Source organism: Simochromis diagramma, unplaced genomic scaffold, assembly GCF_900408965.1.
Source record: "Simochromis diagramma unplaced genomic scaffold, fSimDia1.1 OVJJ01000685.1, whole genome shotgun sequence".
NCBI lineage: Eukaryota > Metazoa > Chordata > Actinopteri > Cichliformes > Cichlidae > Simochromis > Simochromis diagramma.
This window is the reverse complement of record NW_024387477.1, coordinates 8,736,584-8,750,501: the sequence shown is the minus strand read 5'-3', so window position 1 is coordinate 8,750,501 and position 13,918 is coordinate 8,736,584. Positions and strand designations below refer to the sequence as shown.

The 13,918-nt window shown below is 43.9% G+C and overlaps 1 protein-coding gene across 2 annotated transcripts in view; it reads right to left on the bottom strand.

Moving 5' to 3' along the window:
• Positions 1–2,443: 2,443 nt before the first annotated feature.
• gabrb2a (gamma-aminobutyric acid type A receptor subunit beta2a) overlaps positions 2,444–13,918 on the bottom strand; it is a 33,396-nt gene continuing 21,921 nt past the window's right edge. Inside the window, exons 5-10 of one of the 2 annotated variants that reach the window (XM_040016394.1) lie at positions 12,796–12,878; positions 9,128–9,265; positions 8,759–8,911; positions 6,268–6,512; positions 5,658–5,798; positions 2,444–4,480 (exon numbers count right to left, since the gene is read on the bottom strand). In XM_040016394.1, coding sequence (XP_039872328.1) covers positions 4,124–4,480; positions 5,658–5,798; positions 6,268–6,512; positions 8,759–8,911; positions 9,128–9,265; positions 12,796–12,878 — 1,117 coding nt within the window. In that variant the 3' untranslated portion in view covers positions 2,444–4,123. The remainder of the gene's footprint in view (positions 4,481–5,657; positions 5,799–6,267; positions 6,513–8,758; positions 8,912–9,127; positions 9,266–12,795; positions 12,879–13,918) is intronic. The other variant, XM_040016395.1, reaches the window with a different exon arrangement.

Here is a 13,918-nt window from a genome sequence, read left to right as displayed (position 1 = left end):
TCTCTTGAGTCCTCCCCCATGCACTGACAGGTGTGTTGCATTCCTCGTGCTTGAGCTGTCAGGGGAAAGTAGGCCAGGTGATTACACCCAAAAAAATTGTTGTGATGTGTCTCAATGAATCAGCTGATTTCAGTTTGGCTGGAAGTGATCTCCTTCCTTAAGTTATATCACGTTTTCAGCTGAAATAATCTTACACTTCAGTGTGGTGAGTCTGTGTAGTGTGTTGTCGGTATATTACAGACTTTGGGTGTTGATTAAAAAAATAACACACATAAACAAAAAGCTACTATCACATATGCAAGTCAAAGGCCCTGAAAAGCTGACAATGTCATAGTTACAGAGCAGAAAATTGGTGCAGTGGGTCATAGGGAGATTTGAACTGACAGCACAACACTGAACAGACTGCCCAGGGCCAGTATATATGAAGAGTCTGCATGAAACTGGCAATGGATAGCAAGGCTCTTTATTGGTGCACGGGAAACATAAATTCCAATGCTCATGGTCTGCTGTCTCTGCAGAAAGGTCAGAGGTCAGCAACAGAAGCTTCACAGGTGACTTCTTGTCACCGCTTTAGGAGGACAGATGCAGAATTTTCCAGATGGGCGTGTCGAGAGCTGGAACTTTGATGGCGTTAATCATGCAGGAGTCTGTGAGCGGAACTGCTCACATGCATGTGTGCGAGTCTATGTTTGATGGACTACAGAAAAGCAGCCTCTTGCACAGATGGCAAGCATGTAGGATGCTTTCCACTTCCTCATGTTGACATATGTTGTCTTTTCCAAAGCAGTCTGCCAAACCTGTTTAAGGAGGCCTGATTTGCACCGGGTCAGTCGTTTAACGTGCTTAAATTTAAACTTCAGGCATATTTATAGTGACTGCAGTAAATCTGTATGTAGTATTTTACACACAGTAAGGATGCCACGCATGACCTTTCAGGTGATTTATTTTGTTACAGAACTGATGACACAATCAGGTTCAGCTTCACCGGGGAGCTCAGCGTGTTTTTCCATCAAATATGTTTACAGCGAGGAGGGGGGTGGCTTTGGGTGTAGCATTAAGGGAGTGCGGCAGACTCACCCTCTCACCCGTCCCAGTCAGCTCTGGCTGGGTTTGGCTTGGCTGGCACACCGACTTTCACAGTGGCGCAGCTGTGAATCCACACACACACACACACACACACAGTAACAAACACGGTCTTGGAACAACAACACGCACACACCAGATTCCACAGAACAGAGGTCTGTGCATTACTAATTATGCCAGTGACATGGAAACACAACAAAGTAGAAAGCATCTGCCTTTCATCCCCCCCCCCCCCTTACATGACAACACTAATGCCCTTTTTTGAAAAAGAGAAAGAGAGGGAGAGAGGGCCAATTTAGCACAAACCATCTGTCTTCTGTAGTGAGATAATACATCTGTTATACTGAGCGGGCAACAGTCGTGTAGAGCTGCTTTTTTAGCGATGCATGGAGGAACAAGGTTACATGTCACATTACATCAGTTTTTACACCAATTTGCCTTTTGAGATAGTTTTTCTTTTTACTCCCAGCAGCTTCACACATGCAGAGTCCTATTCAAACGTAAAACGTAGTTCCCCTTTTTTTTCTCATAAACAAACAGCAACTACAAAACACTCAAAGATGATGCTCTCTCAGCCTCGCTGTTTTTTTGTCCTCTATTTTCCAGAGCTTAGTGACAGAAATCTTTGGCTGATAATTTGGTTTTCTGTGCATTTTCATCTGCATTTTTTGCCTGATTTTTTTTATATTCACCAGTTATTTCCTCACTTTCCTAAGCTTAAAACCCAGACATTAGCTTCACACTAGAACAAAATCCTGCTTTAAATAATAAATATTCAGTGTTTTGCACCATTAAATATTCACCAGCATCCATTTAAGTGGTCAGCCAGTGCACGCAGAGTGCACTCGCTTTTGCTGCGTGACGGGGGAGGATGCAGCGAGAGGTCGTGGCACGGATGGCTGCATGGATGGCTCGTTCTCTTTCTTGTCCTTTATTTTCTTTCTCTTCGTGGCTTCAGCCAGAGGGCCACAGTCGAGTCTGCAGAGTGCCTCCATATCTATGGCTCTCTGCGTTAATGCCCCCCCCGAGGCCCGGGTTAAGCTTAGCCCCGCTCAAACCCCAGCCAAGCCCATCACAGCCAGCCTAGACCACCGCCACGGCCTCTCACTCCAACTCCTCCACTCCATCCATTATGCAGCCAATAGTCCCAGCTGCAGCACTCTCGACTCTCTGTTCACCCCTACATTTGCTCCTCTCATATGCCTACTCATTCCCCGTGCTGGGCTCAGTTGTTCATTCGCTCATGCAGACACTCAATCAGCCATGCAGCTCAGACAGTCAGTAATCAGGCTCTCATTCATGCAGGACACATAAAACTGCCACCCATGTACTCTGTTGTTGAAGTGATAGACTGAATTGAGTTTTAATTGAATTTAGATACATCTTCATAATTGCTGACAATCATTACACAAGATATTTACAGTCATTATGAAATATTACAATTGGAATTTACAGAAACTTTGTACAAAATATGCCTGACTTCAATGCCTGGATAGTGGGGTCCTTGTTAAGCCGTTTCCGGAGAGCAAAACATTGACCCAAAAGTCACTGGTGTCTGGAAGTGCTTTAGTTTCAGCAAGTAGATGCTTTTAAGAGTCCATTAAAAAGAAAAAAAGAGAGAAAATCCCAAAAGGTACAGAGTCAGCAAAGTTGTGAATTGTGTTTTCTTTTTCTTTCTTTTTTTTATCCTCAGTTAAATTGCTCTTTTCTTTTTTCGTTATCTTTTTATTTTCTCGACTGAATGGAACATTTGATCTGTAATTCAACTGCAAAAACAACAACGAAGACCCATTTAAATAGAATAAATCCGTAATATTTACACAATAATGTGAGTACTGGTTTATAAAAATGAATCATCTCTTTTTCTTTAAATATGACTTTATGTTTATCTACATTTTTTTCAAAACAGAAACCTATAAGCACAATGGAACGCATCATACTTCTATCATTCAATTCTACTGATAATGATGGATTGTGGATTGCCATATTTATGCAGCAAGTCTGGTTGCAATGAAACTCAGCTCAAAGTCCCCACAGCAGCCTAGGTTGCGTTGAAGCCGTTTCAAGCCTCTCGAGCTCCTTGCGTGATGGCGGAAAGTTTAGGGAGTCAAGTTAAGTCAAACAAAACAAACGAGAAAAAGAAAAGAAGAAGAAATAAACACGCGTGGTGAAATGGATTCGATTCCATCAGCAAAAGCGAAAACAGAAACTTGGCTGAAGCTTCAGTGTCCACTCTTCTTTCGGCACACAGCAAGCTTTTCCTGTTGAGCGTTGCCACCACGAAAGCCCCACATAGACATCCAGAGAAGAGCACGCCCCCTGCTGTCCACCTGTTCCCATCCAGCGCCGCTCAAAACAATCCACCCAGGTGAGTCGTGCTAAGCCAAAGCTGCAAACGTTAGCTGACAGGACAACCTCTACTAGCACAACTAAAAATGCTTTGCACTCCATCATCATCATCATCATCATCGTGAGATGCAAATGAAATCAAACATAAGCATGCTTTTAAAGGATGTTTTTGATATACAATAATTATAGGAAAATAGACTATCCAAGGATGACTCCTTTAAAATCATTTATAAAGCTTTCCTGGATGCAGACAGCTCGGCTACGAAGTAAATAGATACTAAACAAAAGAAATCCTTAAAAGTATATGCAAACACAAGCATAAATATTTGATCCACAGAGAGTAAGCTACGAATGACAAATATTAGTGATATATTGAAATTCTGGAACAGGCACCGTTTCTGTCTTTTTAAAACTCTCTCTTCTTTTCTCAAGAGCTTGACAGTCGATTTGAAGGTGTTTCCCAAATCCTAAAAGAGTCACTGCCGACTGAAGTGTTGGGTGCTGCTGCAGTCCGTCTAAAAGTCTTTTGTATCTCCGTATTTTCTCTAAAACGAACCACCTAAAAAAAGTCGGTGCACTGTTCATCTCACATTCTCTCTCTCACACACATCCTCTCTCTCATCTCCTCTTATTTTTTCCCTCCTCCCCTTCTTCCCTCTTTCTTTACATGCCTGCCGCGAGCCGGCTCGGTTTAATGGACGTAGTAAAGCCAGTAGACCACGTTGAAGAAGGAGAAGACAGTGGGGAAGATCATCCTGGACCACTTGTCAATAGAGTTCACGTCAGACAGGTCTGGGATGTTCACCTTGAGCTGGGAAGCCCGTCTCCGTAGGCGCGACTTCTTCTGGGCGTGGCGCTCCAAGGCGCTGTGGCCATAGTTCTGGCGTGCCATGGCTGCCCTGCGGTACTGCAGCGTCGAGCTATCATAGGCCAGCATGGTGTTGCGGGGGTCTCCGGGTGCTCCTAGGCCCCGGGACAGATCCCCGGCGCCGCCCATCTCATTCTTCATCTCCAGGGTGCTGAAGAGGATGTTGTCGTCGGGGGTCATCTGTGTGAAGGTGCAAACAAAACAAAACAAAACAAAACAGGCGCAGCCATGAGAAGTTACTGCCAGGGAGGAAATTTCGGAGCGTTCAGTCTACGGCTAGCAAAATTATAATTGAAGTTGTAATGATAATTATGCAGTTTACTGTGTAAAAACACTGATGGGGTGCTAGAATGGGTAATGCAAATGAGTCAAAAATCGTGTTACTTACAGTGAAGAAAGGATTTTAAGCACTTTAAAAAAAGCTCTAAATAAATCATTGATCATCTGTCGTCATTATCTGAGTGACAATACAACCACAAGACTATGAGATAACACTCCTGGAAAAGCACAACGCACTCCACAAACTTAATTCTCATGGAGAAACCTTCATTGCCATGTCAGAATTTCAACCAGCGTGTGGTTAAAATTCTGTCGATTCACAAGACAAACTGAACAAAAACAGAAAAGAGAAAAGCAAAGGAAAAGGAAAATGTGACAGGAGAAGGTTGAGAGAAACTGTAAAGGACTTTGCAAAGATGGAGGAGAGGCTAAAAGGTTCAGGGCAGGTCAGGAAAGACGTTGTGGGAAGTGAATTCGGATCAACATTTCTTCATCCATAGCCTGACTTCTGAGGAAAAACATCCCAATAATCCAATCCCGTCCTGCTGTAAATGTCAGCCTGATGCATTTTGTTGATTTTTTTTTTAGGGGGTTTAAAGCGAAGCCACTTAGTTGGAGCTTTTCATCAAACTGCAAATGATTTCTTTCTCTTATCTGGAGATGCTTTTTTTTTCTCTTTGCTTTTGTTTTCTTTTCAATTGCTTCACTTAGTTTCAAGAGATTAATCAGTCACCTTAGAGATACAGTATTTCGGTCTAGATGATATTATCTTAAGAGGAGCTACTGATGTTTTCATTTCTCTTGTTCTCATTTCCTATTAATTCAGATGTACAGCCCAAGTTAAGATTAAATTAATGCCTGCAGAAATCAAACTGCTAAGCCATGTTTGTCAGGAAAATGCATGAAGAGCAAACCAAGAGAGGGAAAAAAACACAATGGTGGGAGTGATGATCAAGGTTGCCTTAAAAAATCTATAAAAAATCAAAGAAATGCACAAAAAAACTACAGCATTTTCCTCTGATCTGGATTGATTCAGATTGATGACATTGTTAGTTTTGACTTTCAAAACCTCCAGTACCTTATTTCTTTGCTCGCCTAGTCCTAATGCGGCATCGTCCACAAAGATGGGATCCCACATCGAGTCATATGCGTCAATTTCCCTCTGTTTCATTCTGGCATACAGAGCATCATCTCTCTGAACTACATTTCCCACCAGCCACTGCAAGCATACAAAATCAGCACTGTTACTTAGGGGGAAATCGTAGCTTGCCACACTCAGAAGGAAAGGGTGTTTGATTTCTTTTTTCTTATGCTGCCGTTGTTCTTGCTAACTTTAGCAGCTGAATAAAATTTAAAGAGAAGGCTTTGGCACCACAGCCAGTGATTTTTCCGAGGCGCCTTGCCCTTTGGGAGACACAGAAATATGGAGATAAAGTATAAGCCAGTCATTGCTTCTGCATTCACTCTTTCAGATCCTAGCTGAGTAATAAAGTTGATACACAGGGCTAAACCAGTGAGAAATGGAGAGCTAGAGCAGGAGTAAAGAGTGCTGGTAAAGGATATCAAGCATTGATCACAGCATCACATTGACCTTGAAAGGAGAAGAGGTAATTTTCTCGCACAGAAACAAACACGCACATTAACTGACAACACGGATACCTTTGGAGGAGCTCGGCTCGCGCACGTACCTTGTTGGGGTCGGGTCTCAGCTTCTCGTTATTGGCGGTGGCTGCTTTCTCGGCCGCCTTCTTCTGTCGCTGGGGGCCCTGGCCGAAGAAGATGTAGTTGACGAAGGCGTACTCCAGCAGGGCCAGGAAGACAAAGACAAAGCACCCCATCAGGTACATGTCAATAGCCTTCACGTAGGGGATCTTGGGGAGCGTCTCTCGCAAGTGGGTGTTGATGGTGGTCATGGTCAGCACCGTGGTGATCCCTGGACATCAGCAGAGTCACAGTTTCAGAGACAAAAGCCCCGCATGTGACGTTTTGTGTCAGGTGTTAGTGAAGTTTAGTCGCAATATTCAACTGTTATAATGATAATCACTTTTGCGCTTCATCCAGATTTCTGTCTAGAATTTAAAGCTTTAAGAGCTTTAAAATTAAATTTTATTTATGTATTTATGAGTTGCCTTGAGGTGCTTTATACTGTAAGGTAAAGACCATACAATAATACAGAGAAAATCCCAACAGTCAAACTGCCCCCTTTGAGCAAGCACTTGGAAACAGTGGGAAGGAAAAACTCCCTTTTATCAGGAAGAAACCTCCAGTAGCACCAGGCTCAGAGAGGGGCAGCTATCTGCTGCGACTGGTTGGGGGGAGGGAGACAGGATAAAAAACACACTGTAGAAGAGAGCCAGAGATTAATATTAACTAATGATAAAACACAGAGTGGTTTATAAACACATAATGAGTGAGCAAGGCAAGAAACAAAGTGCATCATGGGAAGCCCAAAGCAGCCTAGACCTACTGCAGCGTAACTAAGGGAGGATTTAGGGTCACCTGATCCAGCACGAACTATATGTTTATCAAAAAAGGAAAGTTTTAAGCCTAATCTTAAAAGCAGAGATAGTGTCCGTCTCACAAATCCAAACTGGGAGCTGATTCCACAGAAGAGGGGCCTGAAAGCTGACGGCTTTTCTCCCATTCTACTTTTAAATAGAAACCTAGAAACCTCTAGAAACCACAAGTAAACTAGCAGTATGAGAGCAAAGTGCTCTATTTGGGTGATACAATACTATCAGGTCTTTAAGATAAGATGAGGCCTGATTATTTAGCACCTTAATACTAATACTACCACGATGAACCCTTTAAATTTGATGTTAGTCATCAGTGTGGTCACATTAGCATGCAGAGCTTAACATGCTGATGTTAGCGTTTGGCCCAAAGCACCGCTCTGCCCAAGTCTATAGGTGAGTCATTCCCTGTGCAGGCTATGGTGCACTATAGCTACTGTCTGCCATTTTATTCCACTGGTTTTAGGCAACAAACTGCACAGTTTTCTGCATCTGATGCCATAACTCTGCATTTTATATAAGCTGCTTACAACTGAGGATCTACTATAGAGGCAGTGCATAATGAATGAACACAGATGTCTTTCTCGCTTCGCTGGAATTTGCCCCAGCATCAAACTAACTGAGCTCAGATGCTCATCTCCAAAGTATACATGCTCGGGAATATGTGCATTTGCTCTTATGCTGTACAATATATAGTGTTTAATGAACAGAAGCAGTCAAATTTGAGAGAATGTGAGTCCATATGGATTAAAAAAAACCACCTGAGACTGCGATAGCTTACATCCCGTTGTGCAACCAAATGATGGAACAAACTGTAGGCTTTAAAAAAAAGGGCCACATTGCCACTGTAAACATCTGTTGTTAGTCACAGCACGATTCACCTGCTTTCCTGACATGTACACATTGTGTTTGATACATTAGTCATCTGCCTGCACAATCTGCATTTGGTCAGATTCACACGTATTATAAATAACCCGGCAGCCAGCACTGTCACTGTAGCACGGAGCCTCGTCTCCCCATTGGCTGCACTTGTTCTCTTTTGGTTAGGACGCTGAGAGCAGAGCGGGGAGGGGGGAGGGGGGGGGGGCATCTTTAAATCACGTTACCCTCTAAACGCACCGTCTGGGACTCTGACCTGCCAGCCGTCCCCACTTCCGAAAAAACAAACGGTGTGCGACAAGAAAGAGATGCGCAAAACGCAAAAATCTACCGACGTGCCAGTTTGACATTGGCGTGAGAGCGTGAGCTCCAACGTGCACGGTGCATTTAAACAAATACAGCTGCGCTCGGGCTCTGATAAGCTGCGATCTCCGGCCAGCGAGAGGCTCCAAAAGACAGACAGGATGAGAGAAAGACAGCACACTTCAAGGTCGAGCTGCAGTGCCTCTCGCTCTGCATGACTCATGCATATAGTCATCTCTGAACAACAGACATTTAGCCAGGCAGCCTATCACACACTGCTATCACTCACTGTGCTTAGAGCTAATGAGGAAAAAAAGTAAACGCTGAGAAAATACAGGGAAAACATCAGGCTCGGCACAGACACAATAATGCAGAAATCCTGAGCATAATAATGTACGTTAAATGGCTCTTTTCATGCTCTGCTATCATTTGGCTCTGGGTTATTTCTGAGGGTCAGCGCTGAGCAGAAGCGAGCCGATCCTACCCAGGGCCACTCTGGCAGCCGATGCATCGTAGTTGATCCAGAAGGAGACCCAGGAGAGGATGGTAATCAGGATGGAAGGCATGTATGTCTGCAGGATGAAGTAACCAATGTTCCTCTTCAGTTTAAAGCTGAGGGACAGGCGGGGGTAGGAACCTGAAGGAGGCAAAGGAGCAGAGGAAGTGGGATAGAAATAGAGTTTCCTCAGTGACACCAAGTACATTTTCCTTGACGCAAGCGAGCCTGTCACATACACTCTCTCTCTCTAATACTGACTGTCGATTTTATGTTAAAAATAAAAGGCCAAAAAATTGTTAACGCAGCAGCTTATGCTAATTAAAACCTGCAAAACCCAGTGAAGCTTCTGCGCACCTGTGGAGAAGACGACGTTCTTGGAGATGAGTTTGTAGTCGACGATCGAGAACTGAGGCAGCTCTATCCTGTCCACGCCGGACACTGCGCCGTCTCCACCTCGCCAGTAAAACTCAATATCGTCTGTGGTGTATCCATCTGCAGGGGAAAAAAGCCAGGACACTTAGAGAAACATTATCACCATCCATTAATGCTCTATAATATATCACAGCAAAGTGCTGTAATGTTAAAAGTCGTCTGCGGTTTTGTCTGTCTTTGCCCTTAACTATACTTAATGCTTGGCAATATCCACAGCAGCCGTCACCAACTCTGATTACATCTGAGGGGTCATAAGATGATTAGGAACTTTAAATAACAGGAAATTTAACAACATATTTTATGCTTTCTTGGAAAATAGAATGAAGGTGCCATTTTAGGGCTCTAAAAATATGAAATCACTTTTGGTTTAAAGTATTTAAAGTGTTTAAAATTTAAAGAGGTGTTGCAATTTGACTTTAAGAGCCACAAGCTAGAAAAAAGGCCCGCGGCGCTCACTGCAGAAACAAATCTCTATGGTTGTGGTTAGGGTGAGGATCATTAAACTAACACACATTTAAGATCTCCCATTTAGCCAGCCACTGCTGCAGAGGCCATCTTTGCATTAGGGGCTTGTCACATTTTAAAATTTTAAGGTTATAAACAGCAGGGAAGATTACAGAAACACCTACAGCCCTCAGAAATCTTTGAGCGGTGCTCTGAGTATTTGCTGGCAAACTTTGTGTAAGCGTAATCTCTATAAACATGCATTTATCCATTTGTCACTCAAAATTAACCATGAGCGTAAGAAGGAGGTGATTGTTGGTGATTTCAAGAACTTGCAGGAAGTAGAAGTCTCTCAGCTCCGTCACCGGGACAAGAAACAGAGGGACGCTCACTAAATATGTGGCTGCCGGTTCACTGCAGGTTTGTTTCCATAACCTGTTTCCATCAACCTGAAACAATTCGTGTAACTGCAAGAAGTTATCTGGTTGACAACGTGTTTATTTTTCAGCACTTTAAAGCAGGAAGCTAATTTCTACATAGCTGCACACATCGTGAATGGAGACAAAGGAACTTATCTGCATATAAAAAATTAATCAACACTCAGCATTTTCAACTCTCTGTGTGTGAAGCATGTATATGTACCAAGAAACATGTTCTCGTCTGAACTTTATCCTGCTACAGTCAACGGAGCGGCGTCGTGGGCTCACCCAGGGAATGGCCGTCTCCCTACTCCAAAGCTCCACTTTGACTGCCGCATGCTCAAAATAGAGGCAGTGACCTATTCAGATGTGATGAATAATTAAAGTCCGAGGCTTTGATTTTTAAAAATTAACACAAAATTCTTTGTTGCTATGGCGCTGACACTGAAGGTGAAGTTAGTCACGTCGGGTTGTTATTGGTCGGACGGGCAGCCGGCTTCACCCACAGGCCTTTTTTTTTTTCACAGCAGACATTTTGATTTGTCATAGTTGGAGAAGCTCAGGTGTTACTAATAATATCAGCAATGGCTTCCTTCTGCACGAACCCGCATGCACAATGTCAGGAAACTCAACAGCCACCATTCGGTGTATTATTTATACCTGTGCTTTTCCTACTGCGATGTGTCTGCTGTGGAAGAAAGAAACTCTGTCTCCAGGGTGGTTTTAACATCTTGCATCACTGACAGTTAAGGTAATGGCACACAAATACAGATTTTCTTTCTTTCTTCTTCTTTTTTTTTTTGTTGTTGCTGTTTTTGTTTGAAAGAAAAAAAAAGAAATCCCCCGAAACAGCTGGGTCCTGTAGCTCATGGCCAATATTACTCAAACAGGAGTAAATTCTGCATCTGTTAAGGTTCTGCAACACATTTGGTGCTCTGGTGAGTATTCACAGCAGCAGGATGAAGTACGTGGGATCGACTCAAAACAAACTCACAGTGTGTGATGACAGTAATGAAGAAGCATGTCCATCAGTGCAACACAGAAGCTCTCTGGTGCAGAGGAAGCACCAACTTCTCCGATATTTGTTTAAAATGAGTCTTATTCTTTAATTAAAGCTTTTCTTGCCAGGGCAAACTACGGCACTGAATACTGAATGCATCTGCAGAGCATAAAGCAGTGGATGCTGGAACTCCACACCAGCAGATAAATAAGCTCTAGCGTTATCGTCACAGCATTACCCCAATTAGTGTACCATGCTGCTGTTGAGGTGCAGCTCGGTTAAGTTCTTATCGGCTACGTCAGGCTGGGGATCAGCGGGGTGTTGAGTCATTTGGTAGAGGGGAGGTTTTTTTTCGATATGAAGGGAGCAGTTTATGGCCAGTACATTCAGTTAGTTTGTAGCTCCATTCGTTCCAGACCATTGTCTCTGTTAGTGCATTACATCACTGCACTCAACCTGGTCTATCAAGACTGATATGAAGAGTGCCTGAGCCAAAGATGTGCATGGATACTGTATGTCAGCATTTATATGTGCATAACAGATCGTATTAGTTGGTGTTAGAGGGGAAGAAATGCTTTCTTTTTTTTTGTTCAGTGCAGCACGTGAGTCCAGCGGCCTGAGCCGCAGCAGTGAGTCGCTGATGTATCGGGGGTTTCTGGGGTTTTAAGACTTGTGTCTGTTAAAAATGCATTGAGTTTATCAAGGGGAGTGAGACTTCTCTGGGCTCATTAGTCTGAATAAAATAGCATGCTCTGGCATGAAGAGATTCCAACGTTAAAACCGTTGCCAGTTAATCCATATGAGAGCAGATACTGCCTGGTGATCAAAACTGGAGCTGTGTGTGTGTGTGTGTGTGTGTGTGTGTGTGTGTGTGTGTGTGTGTGTGTGTGTGTGTGTGTGTGTGTGTGTGTGTGTATTTCTGCCTGAGAGAGGAGGAGAGAAAAAAAGAGCATATGAGTGATGGAGAGAGAGATAAAAAGGCTGGGAGGGAGAAAAAAAGAAGAGGATGAGACCGTGCGAAGAAAGGAGATGAGAAACGGAAAGAGAGGGTGATGGGGAGAGAGATGGCAAGCATAATGGGAGAGGAGCAGCGGGGGAGGGGGGGTGGTTCTGACCCGCGCTGTTTTTGTGCTGCTTAACGCTGCTGGCAATAGTGTGATCAAACCCGGGAAGACTGGGCCTACACCACATCCCAGCCCCATAATCCTTCTCCTAGGGGACCCAGATAATACACGCAGAGGACCTCGTCTTTCTCTCTCACGTTCCTCCTCTCTTTCCTCGCTCCCCTGACTCGAGAGCACCGGATCACATACAATTACAAACTCCACGTGAAACTGAGTCTTTGTACTTCACAAACATGGAGGCGGCTTCACGAGAAAGCTGAACACAACATCCACTATCAGCACCCTCCTGAAATACTGGACCTAATCAGGCTCCTCCTCGCCTTGGGAAGCCACTGCAGTAGCAGTTGAATTAATTAGGCTGGATGTTATCAGTCACTGAGCCATTAGTGATGTTCCTCTTCTTGATGCATATCTCTTGATATCTCATCAGCCTTTCTCAGCATTTTACATCCTGTCTTATCAACTGTCTTTCTACCTCGGTGCCACTGGGCCGGCAGACTGTTTTCAGGACGGTTTTCCGAGCTGCATGCGTACGTGGGATCTCTTTAATTCGATGTCTTCGTGTGGGTGTGAGAGCTGGTTGTCAGGGACAACGGTACTTACAGCTTTCGATCTCCAGGGTGCAGTTTTGCTCATCTAGAGGGTAGCGGCGCAGGTCCATCATGCAGGCTGCGGTTGTAGTGATCCTACACACAGAGAGAGGGATAAAGAAATATAGGATTCAACGCAGAAACAGGTGGAGGCGGCCACGAGCAGGCTGGGTTCATTTTATTTGACCTTCACTGCGCAGAGTAATGTAAACATCCCTGCAGGATGTTGGCAAACCTGAAGAGCACCAGACATGAAAGCCATTCTTCCGGAAATAATAGGTTCAAATGGAAAATGCCATCAAATGTGGGGATCAGGATTAACTCAAAATCAGATGCTGTTTGGCAAATCCGAGAAACCATTCCAACCGGCCGAGGCAGATGGCCGCGCTCCCGGAGTCTGGTTCTGTCTGGTTTCCTTCTTGTTAAAGCACACTTTTTACATCAGCCTCAGTTCAAGCCTCCATAAATCGTGAGCTGATGCTGATGATGTCTTTTTATTGAGAAATTATTTTCTGCTTTTATTATGAAATTTACTGCATATTTTATTCTAATGACAAGATTGGGAAACTATTAAAGCTAGTAATTATTGTACTTAACAAAGTGTGGAATTTGGACACTATGCTGGTTTTACTTTTATCCCATAAAGAGATAAAAAAAAAAAGAAGCAGGGTTCAACCTCTGGTCAATGGGCTCCTTAAAAAAAGAGCCGTCGAGCACAGGCCAGTCATATCCAACAGGTTCAGTCAGGGTGACGCACTTCCTGTTATAGATGACAAGTTGGCCAGAGCTGAGACGGGCTGGCACCCGGCCGCACCAAACCCCTGAGGCTGTCTGAGAGAGACTGGCCACACAATCTAACTATGGGGGCTAAATCTAGCGTAGACGTGTAAGACGAACCCCCTCACACACACGCACACACAAACACACTGATTGATATAACACATGATGGCGTCACGCGACCATTAATAATAATAGCAGCCTGTGGGAGAATTCCCAGTATAGGTTGAAGTGTTTGTCATAACCGCGGGTTTTCCTTGTCACAGCTGATTACAGTCACATCATCGATTTATTGTGTTAGCGGTCCATTCATTCGTACGTGGCAATGAAAAAGGCCACTGAGTAGCCAGATCATCCAG